At 43.9% G+C, this 23,595-nt stretch overlaps 2 protein-coding genes across 3 annotated transcripts in view; one reads left to right on the top strand and one right to left on the bottom strand.

The window, feature by feature from the left end:
• The window catches only part of LOC129701545 (UDP-glucose 6-dehydrogenase-like), a 37,847-nt gene extending 34,575 nt beyond the window's left edge, over positions 1 to 3,272 (top strand). For both annotated transcript variants that reach the window (XM_055642799.1, XM_055642800.1), the window contains one exon: positions 1,876 to 3,272. In XM_055642799.1, the coding sequence (XP_055498774.1) occupies positions 1,876 to 1,983 (108 nt within the window). In that variant the 3' untranslated portion in view covers positions 1,984 to 3,272. The remainder of the gene's footprint in view (positions 1 to 1,875) is intronic.
• A 6,402-nt stretch (positions 3,273 to 9,674) lies between these two features.
• On the bottom strand, positions 9,675 to 23,287 carry LOC129701544 (uncharacterized). Its single transcript, XM_055642798.1, has 3 exons — positions 23,040 to 23,287; positions 17,630 to 17,841; positions 9,675 to 12,024 (listed from the first exon to the last, which is right to left on the bottom strand). Exons 1-3 carry the CDS (start codon positions 23,061 to 23,063, stop codon positions 11,922 to 11,924), a joined length of 339 nt encoding a protein of 112 aa, XP_055498773.1. The 5' UTR covers positions 23,064 to 23,287; the 3' UTR covers positions 9,675 to 11,921.
• Positions 23,288 to 23,595: the final 308 nt, after the last annotated feature.

Here is a 23,595-nt window from a genome sequence, read left to right as displayed (position 1 = left end):
TATTTTGATTTGTCCTGCCAAGGTGTAGCACCTCACATTTATCAGCATTAAACTCCATCTGCCATCTTTCAGCCCATTCTTCCAAATGGCCTAAATCACTCTGTAGACTTTGGAAATCCTCTTCATTATCCACAACACCCCCTATCTTGGTATCATCTGCATACTTACTAATCCAATTTACCACACCTTCATCCAGATCATTGATGTACATGACAAACAACAAAGGACCCAACACCGATCCCTGAGGCACCCCACTAGTCACCTGCCTCCAACCCGACAAACAACCATCCACCATTACCCTCTGGCTTCTCCCATTCAGCCACTGTTGAATCCATCTTGCTACTCCTGCATTTATACCCAACAGTTGAACCTTCTTAACCAACCTTCCATGAGGAACCTTGTCAAAGGCCTTACTAAAGTCCATATAGACAACATCCATTGCTTTACCCTCATCAATTTCCCTAGTAACCTCTTCAAAAAAATTCAAGAAGATTAGTCAAACATGACCTTCCAGGCACAAATCCATGCTGACTGTTCCTAATCAGACCCTGTTTATCCAGATGCTTATATATATTATCTCTAAGTATCTTTTCCATTAATTTGCCCACCACTGAAGTCAAACTAACAGGCCTATAATTGCTAGGTTTACTCTTAGAACCCTTTTTAAACAATGGAACAACATGCGCAGTACGCCAATCCTCGGGGACTATTTCCGTTTCTAATGACATTTGAAATATTTCTGACATAGCCCTGGCTATTTCTACACTAACTTCCCTCAATGTCCTAGGGAATATCCTGTCAGGACCTGGAGACTTATCCACTTTTATATTTTTCAAAAGTGTCAGTACTTCTTTTACTTTGAAACTCATAGTATCCATAGCTACTCTACTAGTGTCCCTTACCTCACATAATTCAATATCCTTCTCCTTGGTGAATACCGAAGAAAAGAAATTGTTCAATATCTCCCCCATCTCTTTTGGCTCTTTCTCAGGGAGGGTGCACAGTCTGTGCAAACAACCAAATGACCACAAGTTATAAACACAACCGAGACCTCTTTGTCCATGCACACTTTACAAGTTATTTCTTCCTGCAGCCTTCGCAATTGCTCTTCCATGGACAGGCCCACATATCTGATGCAGAATAAGATAAGCTTTGTTGAACATACAGAACATACTTTGTTGAACAGGTGCTCCCTACTGTGCACCTGTAGAAGTTTAGGAGAATCCTCTTCAACATGCCGAATCTCTGTAATCTTCTCAGGAAGTAGAGTCGCTGATGTACCTTCTTTATAATTGCATCGTTGTGCTGGGTCCAGGAAAGATCTTCGGAAATATGCACGCCCAGGAATTTGCAGTTTTTGACCCTCTACACCATCGTCCCATTGATGTGAACGGGATTGTGGGGCCTCATCCTTCCCCTACCAAAGTCCACAATCAGTTCCTTGGTCTTACTGATGTTGAGAGCCAGGTTGTAGAGGCGTATAAAATCATGTAGGGAATAGATAGGTTAAATGCACAGTCTTTTACCCAGAGTGGGGAAAGCAAGAACCAGGCGACATGGGTTCAACGTGAGAGGTGAAATATTTAATAGGAACCAGAGCAAATTTTTTCTCAAGAAGCATGGTGGGTGTATGGAATGAGCTGCCAGAGGAGGGAGTTGAGGCAGGTACAATAACAATATTTAAAAGTCATTTGGACAGGTACATGGATAGGACGGGTTTAAAGGGATATGGGCCAAACGCAGGCAGGTGGGACTAGTGTTCATGGAACATGTTGGCAGTCTGGGCAAATTGGGACAAAGGGCCTGTTTCTGTGCTGCAAAACTCACAATCTGCAGTTTCTTGCATCTGAAAACATTGGTGTTTTCTGTTAACAGGTGGAAACCATTGGAAAAAAGGTGGCTGAACTAATTCCCTTCACTGCAAGTAAGGAGATTTCAAGGAATGATTTGCAAGCCCCAGCAGCCAAGAAACTAAAGATTTAATGTCCTCTGTGGCATTCTATACACGCAATATGTTTTCTATTAAATATTTACCATGCAGCCATTGTGCTTCGAACACTAATTATAATGAAATTAAATACACTAGAGGTTATAGGTAGATTTTTTTTTTTAATTCACCAAGGGCTTTGTCAACTGGGCTAGTCTTTTGATTTGGAAGATTTTTATTCTCAAGAAAGGGGTATGTACTGTATAAACATGGTCTGATTCATTAGATCAATTATTATATTACCTGTCCGGACTTTTCAATGAATTGGGGAAGGAGGAATAGAAGTTAGTCAAAGAGTCATACAACGTGGAAACAGGCCCTTCGTCCCAACTTGCCCATGCTGTCTACACTAGTCCCACCTGCCCACATCTCTCCAAACCTTTCCTGTCCATGTACCCGTCCAAATGTCTTTTAAATGTTGCTTTAGTACCCCTGCCACGACTACCTTCTCTGCCAGCTCGTTATGTGTGCCCACCACCATCTGTGTGGAAAAGTTGCCCCTCAGGTTCCTCTTAAATCTTTTCCTTCTCCCCCGAGTCCCAAATAATGATGCAAGGTCATCTTTCATTCTTCTAAAACTGTGGAGAGCAGGATCGCAGTCCGCTTTCATGGTGCTTGGGGATCTCGTCAGGTCAGGCAGCATCTCGGGAGGGAAATGGACAGTCGACGTTTCGGGTCTGGACCCTTCTTCTGACTGTTCTCAATCTTTCTCAGCAAGATACAAGATGGTAGAGCTGCAGCCTCGCAGCACCAGACAACGGAGGTCAATCCTGACCTCTGGTGCTATGTGTTTGCACGTTCACACTTTGACTGCGTGGGTTTCCTCCGGATGCTCCGGTTTCCCCGACGCATCCCAAAGACGTGCGGGTATGTCGGTTAATCGGCCCTCTGTAAGTGTGTAGGGAGTGGATGCGACAGTGCGATAACATAGAACTAGTGTGTGAACAGATGATTGCTGTGGACTCGATGGGCCGAAGGGCCCGTTTCCATGCTGTATCGTTCAATCAATCAATTAGATTGCATTTTTTTTTTTTTAAGTGGTGTCGTGAGAATTAGGGTTTCCTGGTCTCATTAACAATTCAAAAGACACATTAATTCACATCATGATTCTTTGTTACCGATTCATGGGAAAATGCCAATACAAATATGATGTGTATGAAATGGAAGTGAAAATGGCTGTGAAACACAACGACAATATTTGTAATGTTTTCTCTTATTCTGGGCATTAGTTGTTACTGAAAATGTTTTATGCATATTCCTGAAATATAACCACATTTTTAAACAAGTTTTGGGCCAATGTTTCATTTTTTGCACAATTGTTATTGTAGTTGATGCAGTTCTTTGATAATTGGAGCATAATTTGAGCAATAAATCACCCCTGCCCCTCAATTTAGATTCATATTGTTCTTTTAATGCAACGTGTACCGAGATACAATGAAGATCTTTGTTTTTCACCCTGCATACTATCTGAGCAAAATCGTAGCACACCTGAGAAAAATAGATAAGCAGCAAAATAAATAGAATGCAGAATACAGTTTCAGTTTAGTTTAGTTGTCACGGGTGCCGAGGTACAGTGAAAAGCTTTTGTTGCGTGCCAACCAGTCAGTGGCAAGACAGTACATGATTACAATCAAGCCATTCACATCGTACAGATACGTGATAAGGGAATAAAGTTTAGTGCAAGATAAAGCCGATTACAGCTACAGAAAAAGCGCAGATTTTTTTAAAGTGCTTGGTCCTCAATGAGGTAGGTTGGAAGATTGGGAATGTATCCCCAGCATGTATGCTACAGGGCAGCACAGGGGTACAACTGTAGAGTTGCTGCCTTACACCGCCAGAGAGCCGAGTTTGATTCTGACCTCGAATGCTGTGTTTGTGTGGAGTTTGCACATTCTCCCTGTGGCTGCATGAATTTCTTCCGGGTGCTCTGGTTTCCTCCCACATCCCAATCACGTGCAGTTTGTAGGATTATTAGCCCTCTATAATTTGCCCCTAGTGTACAGATGTGAAAGTAAGATAACATAGAACTAGTGTGACCAGGTACAGCACAGACTCGATGGACCGAATGACCTGTTTCCAAGCTGTATCTCTAAACTAAAGATATGGTTTAGTTTCCGTTTCATGATTGTTACGTGCTTAGCTACAGTGAAAAGCTTTTATTTGCATGTTATCCATTCAAATTAGAAAATTTACATAAATCCAATCAAGCCAAAGTCAAGTACAATAGGTAGAGCAAAGGGAAATACAGCGTGGAAACAGGCTCTTCAGCCCATCTTGCCCACACCAAACAACATGTCTCATCTATAAGAGTCTCACCTGCCTGTGTTTGACCCATATCCCTCTAAACCTATTCTATCCATATACCTGGCTATATGTTTCTTAAACATTGCGATAATACCAGCCTCACTACCTTTCCTCGCAGCTCGTTCCATACACCTGCCAACCTTTGTGTGAAAGTTACCCCTCAGGTTCATATTAAGTCTTTCCCCCTCACTTGAAACCTATGTCCTCTCGTTCCTGAGAGTGTTCTTCCGTTCGAGGGCCTAAAACATCGGGCCACCATGCGGCGACTGCAGAAGCCTCATTAAGCCCCGACCACGGGTGAACAGAGGAAGAGGACTGAACTTTGGTGCCTTCCCTCACAGTGGGAAACGTTGATTCCGCTGTGGGGAGGGAGATGTTTTTTATGTTTTATGTTAAACTCTAAAGTGTTGTGTTTATCTTATTTGTGTGCTGATGGTAACTCATATTTCACTGCACCAATTGGGTGTTTGTGACAATAAATGTCCTTTGTCCCTACTCTGAGCAAGAGACTGTGCGTTTATCCAATCTATTCCTGTACACTAGAGTTCAGTATATAGTTCTTGGAGCCAGGCAGGGATCTGATAGCAACAGAAAATAAGCTGTTCTTGAATCTGGTGGTGTGTGTCTGTTAGAGGGGAAGAAGCTGTTCCTGAGTGGTGAGCGATTTCAAACATCTGCCGTCGGGAGAGGGGAGAAATTCAATGAATGGGGTGGACAGGACTTTGATTACGTTGGCTACTTTCCCCGAGGCAGTGTGAAGTATAGAAGGTCAATTTCTTGTGCCTGTGGACTGATCTGTTGACATGATTATCTCTGATGCATCCTGATAACGCCACTGACTGACTAGGGGTGCTGCCTGTATGGTGTTTGTACATTCTCCCCGTGACTGCGTGGGTTTTCACTGGGTGCTCCAGTTTCCTCCCACATTCCACACTCCAAAGACATGCAGGTTTGTAGGTTAATTGGCTTTGGTAAAATTGTAAATTGTCCCTAGTGTGTAGGGTTGGTGGTTGGTGTGAACGTGGTGGACCAAAGGGCCTGTTTCTGCACAGTATCTCTAAAGTCTAAAATTTGTAAGAATAATTGGAGACTTAGAGGTGCTGGGTATATGGAAGAGCTGCCAGAGGAGGTAGTTGAGGGAGGTATAACAATAACATTTAAAAGTACATGGATAGGAAATGTTTAGACAATGGGTGCAGGAGTAAGACATTCGGCCCTTCGAGCCAGCACCGCCATTCAATGTGATCATGGCTGATCATCCACAATCAGTACCCCATTCCTGCCTTCTCCCTATATCCCCCGACTCCGCTATCTTTAAGACTCTATCTAACTCTCTCTTGAAAGCATCTCGAGAACCGCCTTCTGAGGCAGAGAATTCCACAGATTCACAACTCTCTGTGTGAAAAAGTTTTTCCTCATCGCTGTTCTAAATGGCTTACCCCTTATTCTTAAACTGTGGCCCCTGGTTCTGGACTCCCCCAACATCTGGAACATGCTTCCTGGCTCTAGCGTGTCCAAGCCCTAAACAATCGTATATGTTTCAATAAGATATCCTCTCATCCTTCTAAATTACAGAGGGTACAAGCCCAGACGCTCCCATCTTTCAACATATGACAGTCCCGCCATCCCAGGAATTAACCTGGTGAACCTACCCTGCACTCCCTCAATAGCAAGAATGTCCTTCCTCAAATTTGGAGACCAAAACTGCACACAATACTCCAGGTGTGGTCTCACTAGGGCCCTGTACAACTGCAGAAGACCCTCTTTGCTCCTATACTCGACTCCTCGTGTTATGAAGGCCAACATGCCATTCTCTATCTTCACTGCCTGCTGTATCTGCATGCTTAATTTCAGTGACTGATGAACAAGGACCCCCAGATCCTGTTTTACTTCCCCTTTTCCCAACTTGACAATAATCTGTCTTCCTGTTTTTGCCACCAAAGTGGATAACCTCACATTTATCCACATTAAACTGCATCTGCCATGCATCTTCCCACTCACCCAACCCGTCCTAGTCACCCTGCATCCTCATAGCATCCTCTTCACAGTTCACATTGCCACCCAGCTTTGTGTCATCTACAAATTTGGTAATGTTACTTTTAATCCCATCATCTAGATCATTAATGTATATTGTAAATAGTTGCGGTCCCAGCACCGAGCCTTGCGGGTACCCCACTAGTCACTGCCTGCCATTCTGAAAGGTACCCGTTAATCCCTACTCTTTGTTTCCCGTCTGCCAACCACTTCTCTATCCATGTCAAGCACTCTACCTCCAATACCATGTGCCATAATTTTGTCCACTAATCTCCTATGTGTGACATTATCAAATGCTTTCTGAAAGTCCAGGTACACCACATCCACTGACTCTCCCTTGTCCATTTTCCTAGTTACATCCTCAAAAAATTCCAGAAGATCAGTCAAGCATTATTTCACCTTCATAAATAATGCTGACTCGGACCGATCCTGCTACAGCTATTCAAATATGCCGCTATTTCATATTTTATAATTAACTCCAGCATCTTCCCCCTCCACCGGTCAGGCTAACTGGTCTATAATTCCCTGTTTTCTCTCTCCCGCCTTTCTTAAAAGTGGGATAACATTAGCTACCCTCCAATCCATATGAACTGATCCTGAATCTATAGAACATTGGAAAATGATCACTAATGCATCCACAATTTCCAGAGCAACCTCCTTAAGTGGCATAGGGTCCAAATGGGACCACCTTAAGGTCTTTATACTTTAGACTGTAGAGATACAGCGTGGAAACAGCCCATCGAGTCAGCGCCAACCAGTGATCACCCCCGCACACTAGCACTATCCTACACACTAGGGACTATTATAATTTTACCAAAGCCAATTAACCTACAAACCTGTACGTCTTTGGAGTGTGGGAGGAAACCAGAGCACCTGGAGAAAACCCACGTGGTCACAGGGAGAACGTACAAATCCCATACAGACGGCACCCGTAGTCAGGATCTAATCCATGTCTCTGGCGCTGTGAGTCAGCGACTCTACTGCTGCGCCATTGTGCTGCAGCAGCTGTTATTAGGCAACTGATCCATCCTATCACCAACTAGAGCGGTCCTAACCTCCAATCGACCTCATTGGAGACCCTCGGGCTATCTTTAATCGGACTTTACTGGACTTTATCTTGCACTAAACATTATTCCCTTTATCCTGTACCTGTACACTGTGGACGGCTTGATAGTAATCATGTATCATCTTTCCACTGACTGGATAGCACACAACTAAAAAGCTTTTCACTGTACCTCAGTACATGTGACAATAAACTATAATTAAATTAGATCCTTCCGCCACCCTTACTCTCTGGAGATAAATTCCTTTTTCTAGTACTTACCTAAACTGCATCCACCTCACATATAGAACTCCTCACACTAATAAACCTATGCACTTAATACATTACTTTTCTCTACATTGGTATTTTATCCCATTTAAATGTTTAACAATTTTGAATTCTGTTAAACACGTCCTTCGCGTAAGAATCTTAGGTCTTAAAATGGTGCAATCTACCAACCTGCGGGAATAGCGATGTTAATTGTACACAGGTGACATTGATTAATAGCAATTATATTCAGGTGATGGGCATTCTATCCATTAAAGTGACAGATAGAGAGTGATAAATGGGGGTGAAAATAGAGTGTTAGGAAATCCAATCCTAACTGACGGTGAAATTACAGCAGTGAAAGATGAAGAGAAAGCAGAGATGTTGGCAAAATCTTTTGCTAAAATTCACAGTTCAGACAATGTTAGTGAAGAAGGAAGAAAAGGAAAAGAAAATACTATAGCAGAGAATATACAGTTAATACGATATGAGGAAGACACTAACAATGTTTTTAACAAACCATTCACAAAGACAGAATTCAATCGAGCTCTTAGAAAAACCAAGATGTCAGCACCAGGTAAAGATCAGATTTGTTACACCATGTTAAACCATCTCAGTGAAACATCCAAGGATTTTTTGTTAGAATTTTATAATAAAGTGTGGGAGGGTGGGAAATTACCGCAAAGCTGGAAGGAGGCAGTAGTAATCCCAATAGGAAAACCAGGTAAAGATCTGACAAACCCAGGGAATTATAGGCCTATTGCGTTAACATCCAACATATGTAAAGTAATGGAAAAAATGGTAAATGAAAGGTTAACATATTATGTAGAAAATAAAGGATATTTATCCAATTACCAGAGTGGTTTCAGGAAGGGGAGAAACACCATGGATCCAGCTATATGTTTAGAACATGAAATTAGGAGAGCACAAATTAACAGAGAAAGTGTAGTAGCTGTATTTTTTGATATTGAGAAAGCATATGATATGATGTGGGGAGAAGGGTTATTAGTGAAACTAGGTAAATTGGGGATTAAAGGTCGTATATTTAAATGGATTAAGGATTTTTTATTTGGGAGGTCAATACAAGTACGAGTTGGAAATCAATACTCAGGAATATTACATATTGAAAATGGAACACCTCAAGGGAGCATAATAAGTCCTTTACTATTTTTAGTAATGATAAATGATGTATATGAAGAAATTGTAAATGAAATGGGAGTTTCACTGTTTGCGGATGATGGGGCAATCTGGAAAAGGGGGAGAAATGTGAAGTTTATTGTGCAGAAACTACAGAGGGCTATAATAAAGGTACAAGAGTGGTCATATAAATGGGGATTCAAATTTTCTGTGGAAAAGACAAAGATAATGTTTTTTCCTAGGAAGAAAATTGATAGTGAGGTAAAACTAAAATTATATAACCAGGAATTGGAGAGAGTAAAATACTATAAATTTTTAGGTTTATGGTTTGATGAGAGGATTACATGGATGGTTCATATTCAGAAAGTAGTGGACAAATGTAAGAAGATACTTAATGTAATGAGATGTTTAGTTGGATGTGATAGGGGGGGCAGATAGAACAGCTTTGAAGGGTATATACACTGGGTTAATTAGATCTGTGTTAGATTATGGTTGTGTGGTGTATGGGTCCGCATCAAGTACTTCTCTTAAGAAAATAGACAACATTCAATACCAGGCATTGAGAATATGTACAGGTGCAATAAAAACAACTCCAACAGCAGCATTACAGGTTGAAATGGGGGAGATGCCTCTAGAGATGAGAAGGATACAGCTTTCATTGAATTACTGGATTAACCTACAGGGCCACAGTCAAGAACACCCAGTACAAGTTACTGTCAAACCATGCTGGGAAAAGGAGAGAAGGGAAACAAAACGTTTTGGATGGACAGTGACCCAGAGAGCAATACAAATTAGCATAGCCCAATTAAATGTGGTTCCAACGGTTCCATTACCTTCAATTCCACCTTGGATACTTCCAGATGCAACAGTAGACTTTACAATATTAGAACAGAAAAACAAGGATAAACAGCATATGTATAATTCAGTCATCATACAGGAATACATTGACAGATACTACAGTTTTGTCCAAATTTATACAGATGCATCAAAAGATTCAGTAGATAAAGTAGGAGTAGCATTTATTGTACCAGAATTTCACATCAAAGTAGGGAAGAGGATCAATAATGAGGTCTCAGTATACACAGGTGAAATGATTGCAATATTGTTAGCAGTACAGTGGGTCGAGGATACTAGGCCTTTAAGGACAGTTATTTGTTCAGATTCAAGTTTAGCAATAAAGAGTTTACAGCACAGTCATTCAGACAATAGACCACACATTTTGATAGAAATACAACAAACACTATTCAGAATTCAAATGATGGGGCTTACAGTCATATTTATATGGGTACCAGCACACATTGGCATTAGAGGAAACGAAATGGCAGATAAGGTAGCAAAAGAGGTAAAAGAGTAAGATTGATTTAAGTATTAACATAGGTAAAACTGAAATCAAAGACATTATTAAGCAAAGACTGAAGGAAAGATGGCAAAAGCAATGGGAGGAACAGCGGAAAGGACGGTGGTTCTACAGAGTCCAGAGGAAAGTGGGAGAGATGAGATGTGCAGGAAAGAGCAGAGAAGAGGAGACAGTGATTTCAAGAATTAGATTTGGACACACTGGTCTGAACAGTACACTTTTTGTAATGGGCAAGCATAATACAGGCAGATGTGAATACTGTGGGCAAGAGGAAACGATAGAGCATGTCATTGTACATTGTGAGAGGTATGAGGAGGAGAGGGAACGGATGAGTGAGCAGTTCAGAAAAGAAGGAGTACAATTTGATTTGGTAGATATTTTGCAAGGGAGCTCAAATAAGTCCTATCAAATCCTGATGCTTTTTCTTAGGGTAACCAATTTGTTCGGAAGGATATAGGTTATTAGAATATGTAATGGTGTTGTTTGATCCACACTCCATGCCAGTTGGTGGCGGTAATGCACCAAAAAAGTTATTTGCCAACCGCCAAAAAACACTATATAGAAGAAGAAGAAGATAAATGGGGGTGAAAATAGAGTGTTAGGAAAATGTAATTGTCATATTCAGGAGTCTGAAGAAGGGCTTCCATATGTTTGCACAGGTGAAAGATTTTGAGATTTTATTCGTTTGCATTTGTTAATTCTGGCCAAATTGGAGATGCCAAGACACTAAAATTGAGTAAAGGCTTCTGGGCTGCTAGGCCATTTGGTCAATTTAAATGTGCCGTCTGCAGAAATGGGACAAGCTGCAGAATGGTGTCAGCTTGTCTAGAGCCTAGATAAGAGTTGCAGGGAATGAATGGAACATCTGCAGATTATGACAATTAGGCGTAAATTGCATGAAACCTATTGGGTGAATGCAAACACATTTGTAAATATTACAAAGCTTTATTTTGCTAGACGTTGATTGGGTTAAGTGTTAGGCCTTGTCTGGGTTTCTTGAATATCCAGGCACATGTTGCATAATTCATCTTCTGGGAGAACGCTTAGGACTGCGTGACCTTGTGGAGTGTCTCTGCTTGCACGAGGCTAGGAGGGCTTGGCCAGGCAGATACAAAGATTGAACCCGCGGTGGTTAGATATAGTAGTGGGGAACTGTTATTGTGTTTCTCCAAACTAAAGTTTTGATGCGCAAGTGCTTAACTCAGTATTTTATTGACTGAAACTAGACTGGGGGAAGCTTGGAATGAGCTATTTACATGTTAACCTGATTTAATTGCATTATGCTCCATGAGTTTGTGGCACAGTGGCGCAGTGGTAGAGTTGCTGCCTCACAGTGCCCGAGACCCTGGTTCGATCCTGATTGTGGGTGCTATCTGCACGGAGTTTGTACTTTCCCCCTGTGACCCCGTCGGTTTTCCCCAGGTGCTCTGGTTTCCTCCCACACTCCAAAGACATGTGGGCTTGTACGTTAATTGGCTTCAGCAAATTGTAAAGTGTGTAGGATTGTGCTAATGTTCGGGGTGATGACTTGTCAACGCGGACCCGGTGGGTCGAAGCACATGTTTCCGCGCTGTATCTCTAGAGTCTAAAGAGTCGTCCCTGTATTGTGGTGGGATTAATGGCAGCAACTGGCATTTTAATAAAAAACCAAAACAAAATGCAAGGAAATGTCAAACTTTATTTTTTAAATTTACAGTAATTTATTTTTAAATTGTGTCAGCACAGTTGCAAATCTCCAGGTGAATGAGCTGTTTTGAGCATTGCACAATAGATAGTTTTCCATGGTGTCCGGCTCATTGGAACAGGTTTCTGGGTAAGATCTCGAGTCGAATATACTCAGCCAGCTGCTCCGGCCTGGAGACGAACACGACCTTCTTGGCTGTCTTTTCATCCAGCCTGCAAAAGATAGGAGTTCAGAACACGGCACAAAATCTGTTCCTGTGGCTATGGTTTTGAAGCATTCTTTGCTTCTGTGTTTAGAGCCAGGGGATCAGGTGTTTAACTCTCACTTACGGAAACTTGAGCAAGAATCTAGGCTAATACTCGAATCCAACACTGAAGGAGTGCTGTGTTTAGATTTGCAGGTTAATTGGCTTTGGTAAAATTGTAAATTGTTCCTGGTGTGTAGAATAGTGCTAGTGTACGGGGTGATCGCTGGTCGGCGTGGAAAAGGTGTTATCCCACTTTATCATCCACTCCCTACACAATAGGAACAATTTACTGAGGGCCAATTAACCTACAAACCTGTACGTCTTTTGGATGTATAAGGAAACCGAAGCACCCAGGGAGAACGTACAAACTCCACACAAACAGCACCCGAGGTCAGATTTAAATCCAGATCTCTGGTCTCTACCTGCTGTACCACTGTGTTGTCTATGTGTAGTAATTTTCTTCAATGCAATGTTAAACAGTCATTCCTGGACTCCACGGTTATTGTTTTGGGGGACTTTAACAAGGCTAACCTCAGCCAAGAGCTTCCAAAGTACAGCCTTCATGTTATCTGCCCCACCAGAGGGGAGAGACCACTCGATCACTGTTATACTTCAATCAAGAACGCATATCGCTTTGTTCCCCGGTGGTTCTGGGTCTCTCTGATCATTGTCTAGTTCACCTCATTCCGACCTACAGGCAGAAACTAAAAGCTGCTAAGCCTGTGGTCACAACAATGATAAGATGGACAAACGAGGTCCTTGAAAACCTACAGTCCTGCTTTGACTGCACTGATTGGAATGTGTTCAAGAAAGCAACCACAAGCCTCGATGAGTATACAGACACTGTGACATCATACGTCAGCTTTTGTGAGGACAGTTGCATTCCCACTAGGACTCTGATCTGGTTCAACAACGACAAGCCCTGGTTTACAGCAGAAGTCGGACAGCTCCGCCAGTCTAAAGATGAGGCCTACAGGAGCGGGGATGCAGACCTCTACAGGCAGGCCAAGTACAAGCTGAGAAGAGGAATCAGTGCTGCCAAGGAAAGGTACTCTGAGAAGTTGAGGACCAAGTTCTCAGCTAATTGCTCTTCAGTTTCTTGCAACGGCTTGCAAGAAATCACCAGCTACAAGAGGAACCCCCCCCACCCCCCCCCCCCCGCTCCTTGGTCAATCGTCAGCTGACCAACAACCTGAACGAGTTCTACTGCAGCTCATCAGTCTGAAGTAGGGTTTCGACCCGAAACGTAGCCTATTTTCTTCGCTCCATAGATGCTGCTGCACCCGCTGAGTTTCTCCAGCAATTTTGTGTACCTCTGAGTTCTACTGCAGGTTCGACAAACATAAATTTAACTCCCTCCCTCTCCAATCACCACTTCACACCTACTTACAGCCTGACTGGGCCATCGTCCACTACCCACCCCCTCCTTGCTGCCCAACATCAGTCTGGCCACTTCTCCATTACCAACAATAGAAATTGAGGAGGTGGAGAGGCTGTTCAGAGGACAGAAAAGCCGGAAATCTCCAGGACCGGATAATGTTTCCCCCTCTACTCTCAAGCTCTGTGCCGAACAACTGGCACCGCTCTACACAGATATTTTCAACTTGTCTCTGCAAACCTGCAATGTCCCTCTGCAGTTTGCATACCGGCCAATAGATCGGTGGATGATGCAGTAGACCTTGGTCTGCACTTCATCCTACATCACCTAGACCTCCAGGGGACCTATGCAAGGATTTTATTTGTGGAATTTAGCTCTGCATTCAACACCATTGTGCCAGAGCTACTACACTCCAAATTCTCCCAGTTGACTGTGCCTGAACCCCTCTGTTAGTGTGAGGGGGGGGGCTGGGAAAGCATATCTCAGACCCTCAGCATAGGAGCACTGTAAGACTGCATATTCTCACCTCTCCTTTACTCTGTCTACACCAACGACTGCACCTCCACAAACTCCTCCGGCTGCTTCTCAAATTTGCATACGACACAACCCTGATTGGACTGATTGATGATGTGGAGGAATCTGCCTACAGACAGGCAGTAATACAGCTGGCATCCTGGTGCCATCGCAACAACCTGGAGCTCAATGCACTTAAGACGGTGGAATTGATAGTAGACTTTAGGAGAGCTCCCCCTCCCCTCCCCCCACTCACCATCAACAACACCACAGTTACATCTGTGGAGTCCTTTAAGTTCCTTGGAACCATCATCTCCAAGGGCCTTAAATGGGGGACCACCATCAACTCCCCAGTCAAAAAGACCCAACAGAGGATTACGGAGCAAACGCAATGTGCCACAGGTAATGATGGTCCAATTCTATACTGCCATCTTGGAGTCTGTCCTCACCGTCTCCATCATGGTCTGGCTTGGCTCAGCCACCAAAAGCATGACATCCAGAGGCTGCAGCAAATCATTCAATCAGCTGAGAATGTTGTTGGCTGCAACCCCCCCCCCCCCCCCCCCCCCCCCCCCCCCCCTTGATGAACTGTACACTGCAAGGGCCAGGAAGCAAGCGGGTAACCTCTGACCCTTCTCACCCCGGCCACAAACTCTTTGAATCACTTCCCTCTGGAAGGCGACTCCGGACTGTCAAAGCCGCCACAGGCAGGCATAAAAACAGCTTTTTTCCACGAGCAGTAGCTCTACACAACTAAAAATCTGTAGCCTCCCTTTGCTCTGGTATTTTATTTGATTTACATGTTTAAACTATAATGTTTTATTCGTAATATATGAATGTTTTATATTTTATTCATAATGGTTTACTGTATGCCGTGATGTTACTTGCGGGCGGCGCACCAATGCAAGTTCCTTGAACGTGTACATACTTGGCCAATAAATTTATTAATTCATTCATTTGTATGTTAAGTAATGTGTTATTATATAGCTTTTCTTGTGTGAGCTTATGATATGCAAATAATTGGCTTTGTTTTCTTATCAAACAAACTTTGAAGGTACTTTGTAAAAATAGGGAACTCCAAGTGCTGGTTAACAAAACAAAAAGATGCAAAGTGCTGGAGTGACTCAGTGGATCAGGCAGCAACCAACTGTGATGAACACGGGTAGGTGTTGGTTTGGGTTGGTACCTTTCTTCAGACAAAAAAAAGGCACAAAGTGCTGGAGTAACTCAGCAGGTCTGGCAGCATCTCTGGAGAACATGAATTGATAATGTTTTAGATCAGCATCTGAAGAAGGGTCCTGACCCAGAATGTCGCCTCACCATGTTAGGGAGAGAGGGAGGGGTGGGGAGGGAATGTAGGTGTTACTTGAAATTAAAGAAATCAATGTTGGTTGTAAGCTGCCCAAGTGAAATATGAGGTGCTGTTCCTCCAATTTCTCCAGGGATGTTGCCTGACCTACTGAGTTACTCCAGCACTGTGTGTTTGTCTTTACTATAGATAGGTTTAAGTTCATAAGTTACAGGAGAAGAATTAGGCCATTCGGCCCATCAAGCTTACTCCGCCATTCAATCTTTCCCTTTCAACCCCATTCTCCACCTTTCCCCCCATAACTCTTGACATCCTTACTAATCAAGAGTCTGTCAATCTTCATCTTGGCCTCCACAGCCTTCTGCGGCAATGAATTCCACAGATTTACCACCCACTGGCTAAAGAAATTCCTCCTCATCTGCTGTCTAAAGGTACATCCTTTTATTCTGAGGCACTGCCCTCTGGTCCTAGGCTCCCTCACTAGTGGAAACATCCTCTCCACAAACACTCCAAACACTAAGCTGAGAGGAAGAAAGTTTAAAGGAGACGTATGAGACAACTCTTTTAATTACCAGGGTATTTGGTTTGTTCTGGCGATATTATTGTGGCGTGTGCTGGATACAGTGAAAAATGTTGCTTGCGTGTCCAGTGTCCACACCTTTTTAATAACATTTATAATAATACCCAACACTAGTATAACTGGTTCTACAGAGACACACAGATTCGGATCCACTCTAGCCAGGATGTAGTGTAGAAGGTGTGGAAGGTGTGGAAGGCAGGTTCGTACTTTGGGAGGTGTGGGAGAGTACGTGCTCCACTCAGCAATGATGCAGAAGTGGAAATGATTGACAACAACAAGATCCTTGACATTAATATTGCCAGCAATCTATTGTGGACCAACCACATTAATGTGACAGCCAAGAAGGCGCACCCAATGCCTCTATATATCGTCACAAGCCTGAGGAATTTGGCATTCTCCAATGACTCTTGCAAACGTTTTAGTTTCGTTTATTGCCACGTGTACCAACGTACAGTGAAAAGCACAGTGATAGCATGCAACAACAGTTTTTTGTTGCGTGCTATCCAGTCAGTGGAAAAAATATACATGATTATGTGCGGGTTTGTAGGTTAATTGGCCTTCAGTACAATTGCCCCGAGTGTGTAGGGGATGGATGTGTAAGTGGGTAACAGAACTACCATGAACAGATGATGTTGTTGGTGCGGACTCGGTAGGCCGAAGGGCCTGTTTCCACGCCGTATCTCTAAACTAAACTAAAGACATGCTAAAGTCATGACAGGTGCTGTAGAAACATATCTTTCTAGTGTGGAAATTAGTGTTGGTGTACAGGGGTGATCATTGGTCAGCGCGGACCCAATGATCATGTCTGATCTATCTTTCCTTTACCACCCCATTCCGCTTCCTTCTCCCCTTAACCCCTGACACCCGTACAAGAATCTGGCAATCTCCACCTTTGGTCTCCAAAGCCATCTGTGGCAATGCATTCCATAGATTCACCACCCTCTGATTAAAGAAATTCCTCCTGGTCTCTTTTCTAAAGGTACCTCCTTTTATTCTGAGGCTGTGGCCTCTGGTCCTAGGCTTTCCCACTAGTGGAAACATCCTCTCCACATCCACTCTATCCAGGTCTTTCACTATTCGGTAGGTTTCAATTAGGTTCACCCCTCATCCTTCTGAACTCCAGCGAGTACAGGCCCAGTGCCGTCAAACGCTCATCATACATTAACCCAATCCTTCCTGGGATTCTCGGAAACCTCCTCTGGACCCTCTCCAACACCAGCGCAACCTTCCTCAGATAAGGGACCCAAAATAGCTCACAATACTCTAAATGCGTTCTGACCAGTGCCTTAATAAGCCTCAGCATTACGTCCCTGTTTTTGTATTGTAGTCTTCTAGAATTAAATGTTCCTTCTCTCCCACCCTGGAACATCTGGAGATTAGTTTAATTTTAAGATACAGTGCGGAAACAGGTTCATCAGCCAACCAGGTACGTGCTGACCAGTGATCCCCGCACACTAACACTATCCTACATACACTAGGGATAATTTACAATTTTACCAAAGCCAATTACCCTACAAACCTGCATGTCTTTGGAGTGTGAGAGGATGCCAGAGAAAACCCACGCAGGTCATGGGAGAACATGAAAACTCTGTCCAGACAGTACCTGTGGTCAGGATCGAACCGGGGCCTCTGGTGCCGGAAGGCAGCGATTCTACCGCTGCGCCTCCGTGCCATCCTAGGTTGTGCATTAGGACAGGGAAGCATTAGGACACCATCTCCGCCCACCCCTCTCTTCCCATCCAAAGACCGACCACCAAATGTATGGCCACATTCATAGACATCAGACGTACCAACCACGGATGATTGCCCAGCATCCAGTGAAGAGCACCGGGGGATTCACGATGAGCCAGATCCCTAGTCTCTCCGGATAGTAATTGGAGAGCAACCAGATTAAGCTCTTAACGAACTGGTAATCCATGGTGCTCATCGAAAAGTCCTTCATGTCAAAAACAATGCAGAAATTGTCACAGGTATCATCATCGCACAGGTGGGCCGCTGATTCCTGTAGAACGCAGAACAGAAATGGACACAGATAACACCAGAAACACTCAGCAGGTCAGTCAGCATCCGTGGTGACATGATGCATCCCATTCAAAACAATTGGGTCTAAATGCTTTACAGAAACAATGACACAGAGACACAAGGAGCTGGAATCTTGAGCATAAAAAAACACAGTACTGCTGCACCATTCCATGTGGAGTCACAGAGTCTTACAATGAGAAAACAGGCCCTTCAGCCCAACTTGCCCACCACTATTATGTGAGGTATAGATAGGGTAAACAGTCAGAACCTTTACTCCTGGGCGGAATTATTAAACACTAGAGGGCATAGGAAGAAAGGGGAGTAAGGCAACCGTGGCTGACAAGGGAAGTTACGGATGGAATAGAATGAAAAGAAACGGTGTATCACATAGCAAAGAGTAGCGGGAAGCCAGAGGATTGGGAAACTTTCAAAGGACAACAGAAGGTAACAAAAAGGGCAATATGGGCTGAAATTATGAAGTACGAGAATGAAGAATGATAGTAAAAGTTTATTTTGGTATGTTAAGAGAAAAAGATTAATAAAGAAAAATGTGGGTCCCTTGAAGGCAGAAACGGGTGAAATTATTATGGGGAACAAGGAAATGGCAGAAGAGTTGAACAGGTACTTTGTTTGTGTCTTCCTTAGTGAAGACCGAAACAATCTCCCAGATAAACAAGGGGACAGAGTATCTAGGGAGACAGAGGAACTGAGAGAAATTTGCATTGGGCAAGAAATAGGATTCGGTAGACTGAAGGCTGATAAATCCCCAGGGCCTGATGGTCTGCATCCCAGGGTAGTCAAGGAGGTGGCTCTAGAAATGGTGGAAGCATTGGTGATCATTTTCCAATGTTCTATTGATTCAGGATCAGTTCCTGTAGATTGGAGGGTAGCTAATGTTATCCCACTTTTCAAGAAAGGAGTGAGAGAGAAAACGGGGAATTATAGACCAGTTCACTTGACATCGGTGGTGTGGAAGATGGTGGAGTCAATTATTAAAGAAGTAATAACTGCGCATTTGGATAGCAGTAAAAGGATTGGTCCAAATCAGCATAGATTTATGAAGGGGAAATCCTGCTTAACTAATCTTCTGGAATTTTTTGAGGATGTGACAAGTAAAATGGATGAAGGAGAGACAGTGGATGTAGTGTATCTGGACTTTCAGAAAGCCTTTGATAAGGTCCCACACAGGAAATTGGGCAAAATTAGAGCACATGGTATTGGGGGTACACAAGGCTTGGTGCTGGGGCAGTCACTATTTACAATATATATTAATGATTTAGATGATGGGATTAAAAGTAACACTTTTAATTTGCAGATGACACAAGGCTGGGTGGCAGTGTGAACTGCGAAGAGGATGCTAAGAGGTTGCAGGGTGACTTGGACAGGTTGAGTGAGTGGGCCGATGCATGGCAGATGCAGTATAATGTAGATACTGTAAATGTGAGGTTACCCACTTTGGCGGCAAGAACAAGGAGGCAGATTATTATCTCAATGGTGTCAGATTAGGAAAAAGGGAAGTGCAACGAGACCTGGGTGTCCTTGTACATCAGTCACTGAAAGTAAACATGCAGGTACAGCAAGCAGTGAAGAAAGCTAATGGCATGTGGGCTTCATAACGAGAGGATTTGAGTATAGGAGTAAAGAGGTTCTGTTGCAGTTGTACAGGGCCCTGGTGAGACCACATTTGAAGTATTGTGTGCAGTTTTGGTCTCCTAATTTGAGGAATTGCATCCTTGTAATTGAGGCAGTGCAGCACAGGTTCACCAGGTTAATCCCCGGGATGGCGGGATTGTCCTGTAAGGAAAGATTGGAAAGACTGGGCTTGTATTCACTGGAATTTAGGATGAGAGGGGGATCTTATAAAAGCGTATAAAACTATAAATGGATTGGACAAGCAGGAAAAAAATTCCCAATGTTGGGGGAGTACAGAACCAGGGGAGACCATTTAAAACTGAGATGAGAAAAAACTTTTTCACCCAGAGTTGTGAATTTGTGGAATTCTCTGCCACAAAAGGCAATAGAGACCAATTTACTGGATGGATTTAAAAGAGTTAGATAGAGCTCTAGGAGCTAGCGGAATCAAGGGATATGGGGAAAAGGCAGGCACGGATTACTGATTGTGGATGATCAGCCATGATTACAATGAATGGCGGAGCAGGCTCGAAGGGCCAAATGGCCTCTTCCTGCACCTATTTTCTATGTTTCTATAGCTTTAAGATGAGAGGAGCAAAGTTTAAAGAAAATGTCCGAGACAAGTTTTTTTTTTAACTCAGAAGGTGGTGGTGGTGCAAATGTGATAGTGGGGTTTAAATGCTCGTTTTGGATAGGCACGTGGATAGGCAGGTGGATCAAAGGGGAAGATACAGAATGCAGAATGTACTGTAGTTGTCAGCATTGTAGCGCATCAGTTCCAGTGACAAAGTCCAATGTCCGTAGTACCCTAGCTTGTGAAAGGACCGTTCAGAAGCCTGATAACAGAGGGGAAGAAGCTGTTCCTAAGTCTAGTGGTGCACACTTTCAAGTTCCCGTATCTTCTGCCGGATGGGGGCAGGGAGTAGAATGAATGACAAGGATAGGACAAGTGGGCTGCTTTTCCCAAGGCAACGTGAAGTGTAGATGGAGTCGATGGTGCGGAGTCTGGGCTGTGTGATGGATTGGGCTGCATCTACAAATCTCTGCGATCTTTGAATTGATCTTTGAAAAAACTAGTTGATATTAATAAACAAGCAATTGTGTTTAAAGTTGAAGACTGACTGTTCACGTTTGTCTTTAAAGGAGATTTGCTGGCCTTACTCACCCAAATCCCAGATGGACAGCTCATAACTGCTCTCTGGTGGTGTAAGATAAGTATTGGGGAACTCAGCAGATCAGGTAGCATCTCTGGAGGACATGGATAGGTGGTGTTTCAGGTCACAATCCTTCTTCAGACTGATATAGTATGGGGGAGAAAGCTGGGAAAGAGATGGAGGGTGGGGAGGGGATGGGGGAACAAAGCAAGTTGGCGGTGGGACAAAGAGATGCTGGAATTTTGAGCAGACTAATAACTAAGTAATGGAAGAACTCAGCGGGTCAGGCAGCTTCTCTGGGGACCATGGATAGGTGACGTTTCGTGTCTGGACCTTTCTTCAGACTGATTGAGTTGGGGGTAGAAATCTGGAAGAGAGTTGGGGCGGGAGAGGACGAAGCCTAGAGAGCTGCCTCTTGTTCGTGCGTATGGTGTGCACAGCCTAAAGTTGTAAGACAACTTGTTCTGTTGGATCTTCTGTTTGTGCACTCCAGGTTGATTGCATTCATTGAAACAGGGTGGACCACGTGACAGCTGCAATCTCCCACCTCACCTGGAGAGCGATAGGTGGATACAGGTGAGGGGAGGGTTTGATTAGCAGATGAGTGGACAAGGGCCAGAGGTGAAAAGTAGACAAAAGGGTGTCGGAAAAGGAGAGGTATAGTTGCTGCCTTCTAGCGCCAGAGACCAGAATTTGATCCTGACTACGGGTGCTGTCTATAAGGAGTTTGCACTTCTCTCTGTGACTATGGCTTTTTTCCGGTTTCCTCCCAGGAGCGAGAGAGAGAACGGGGAAATACAGACCAGTTAGCCTGACTTCGGTGGTGGGAAAGATGCTGCAGTCAATTATTAAAGAGGTAATAATGGGGCATTTGGATAGCAATAAAAGGATTAGTCCAAGTCGGCATGGATTTATGAAAGGAAAATCATGCTTGACTAACCTTCTGGAATTTTTTGAGGATAATGAGAAGTAAAATGGATGAAGGGGTGCCGGTGGATGTAGTGTATCTAGACTTTCAGAAAGCCTTTGATAAGGTCCCGCACGGGAGACTGGTGACTAAAATTAGAGCACATGGTATTGGGGGTAGGGTGTTGACATGGATAGAAAATTGGTTGGCAAACAGGAAGCAAAGAGTAGAAATGAACGGGTCCTTTTCAGAATGGCAGGTAGTGGTGAGTGGAGTGCCGCAAGACTCGGTGTTGGGGCCGCAACTGTTTACCATATATATTAATGATTTGGAAGAGGGAATTAGGAGCAACACTAGCAAGTTTGTGGATGACACAAAGCTGGGTGGCAGTGTGAACTGTGAAGAGGATGTTAGGAGGTTGCAGGGTGACCTGGACAGGTTGAGTGAATGGGCAGATGCGTGGCAGATACAGTATAATATAGATAAATGTGAGGTTATCCACTTTGGTGGCAAAAACAAGGGGGCAGATTATTATCTCAATGGGGTTAGGTTAGGTAAGGGGGAGGTACAGCGAGACCTGGGCGTCCTTGTACACCGGTCACTGAAAGTTGGCGCGCAGGTACAGCAGGCAATGAAGAAAGCTAATGGAATGTTGGCCTTCATAACAAGAGGATTTCAGTATAGGAGTAAAGAGGTTCTTCTGCAGTTGTATAGGGCTCTGGTAAGACCACATCTGGAGTATTGCGTACAGTTTTGGTCTCCTAATTTGGGGAAGGACATCCTTGTGATTGAGGCAGTGCAGCGTAGGTTTGCAAGATTTATCCCTGGGATGGCGGGACTGTCAGACTGAAAAGACTAGGCTTGTATTCACTGGAGTTTAGAAGGACGAGGGGATATCTTATAGAAACGTATAAAATTGTAAAAGGACTGGACAAGTTAGATGCAGGAAAATGTTCCCAATGTTGGGGCGTCCAGAACCATGGGCCAAAAAGAATAAATGGCCATTTAAGACTGAGGTGAGAAAAACCTTTTTCACCCAGAGAGTTGTGAATTTGTGGAATTGCCTGCCACAGAGGGCAGTGGAGGCCAAATCATTTTGTTTAGTTTAGTTTTGCTTAGAGATACTGTGTGTAAACAGACCCTTCAGCCCACCAAGTCCACGCCAACCCATGCATTAGTTACATCCTACACACATAGGGACAATTTTACCAAAGCCAATTAACCTACAAACCAGCATGTCCTTGTGATGTGAGAAGAAATCTGAGTCACTGGCTGACTGGTCCGGAGAGGCCAATCCCCAGCATCATTGGTAACAACTGGGTCCATTAAGCTCTTGTTCGTTTTGCCATCTGAACCTTGTCAGCCTACTCCTTATAACAGGGGAGGGGAGGGAAACTGCACTGCACTCACACCCTCTGCACACCTGCACACTTGCACACCCGCACACCCGCACACCACACCTCCTGCCCTCGCAACTCAACTCACCAGCAGATAAACGATGAACTTCATGAGGCCCTGGCGGTTTCGATCCCTGGAGTGGTGAAGTTTGGCTGTTACCAGAAGGATGGGTCTGAGAGCAGAAAAGGATGCATTTAGGAGCAGGAAGTAACTGCAGATGTTGGTTTATACCGAAGATACACACAAAATGTTGAAGCAACTCAGTGGGTCAGACAGCATCACTGGAGAAGAATGGGTGATGTTTCAGGCCAGGACCCTTCTTCCGACTGGGGGGAAGGGGGGATAAATTCTCTATCTTAGGAAGCATTTAGAACTCTTCAGTGCCCCCTCTTGGTGGGAGAAATCATAGGTTTAGGGTGTGTGGTATGTGGTGCTGTAGTGGGTAGAGCTGCTGCCTCACAGTGCCAGAGACCTGGGATCAATCCTGACTACGGGTGCTGTCTGTACGGAGTTGGCATGTTCTCCCCGTGACCACGTGGGTTTTCTCCGGGTGCTCCGGTTTCTACCCACACTCCAACGATGGCAGTTTTGTAGGTTAATTGGCTTTGGTAAAATTGTAAATTATCCCTAGTGTGGGGATCGC

This window comes from Leucoraja erinacea, chromosome 11 (assembly GCF_028641065.1).
Source record: "Leucoraja erinacea ecotype New England chromosome 11, Leri_hhj_1, whole genome shotgun sequence".
Classification (NCBI taxonomy): domain Eukaryota; kingdom Metazoa; phylum Chordata; class Chondrichthyes; order Rajiformes; family Rajidae; genus Leucoraja; species Leucoraja erinaceus.
This window is presented reverse-complemented; position numbering and strand designations above follow the sequence as displayed.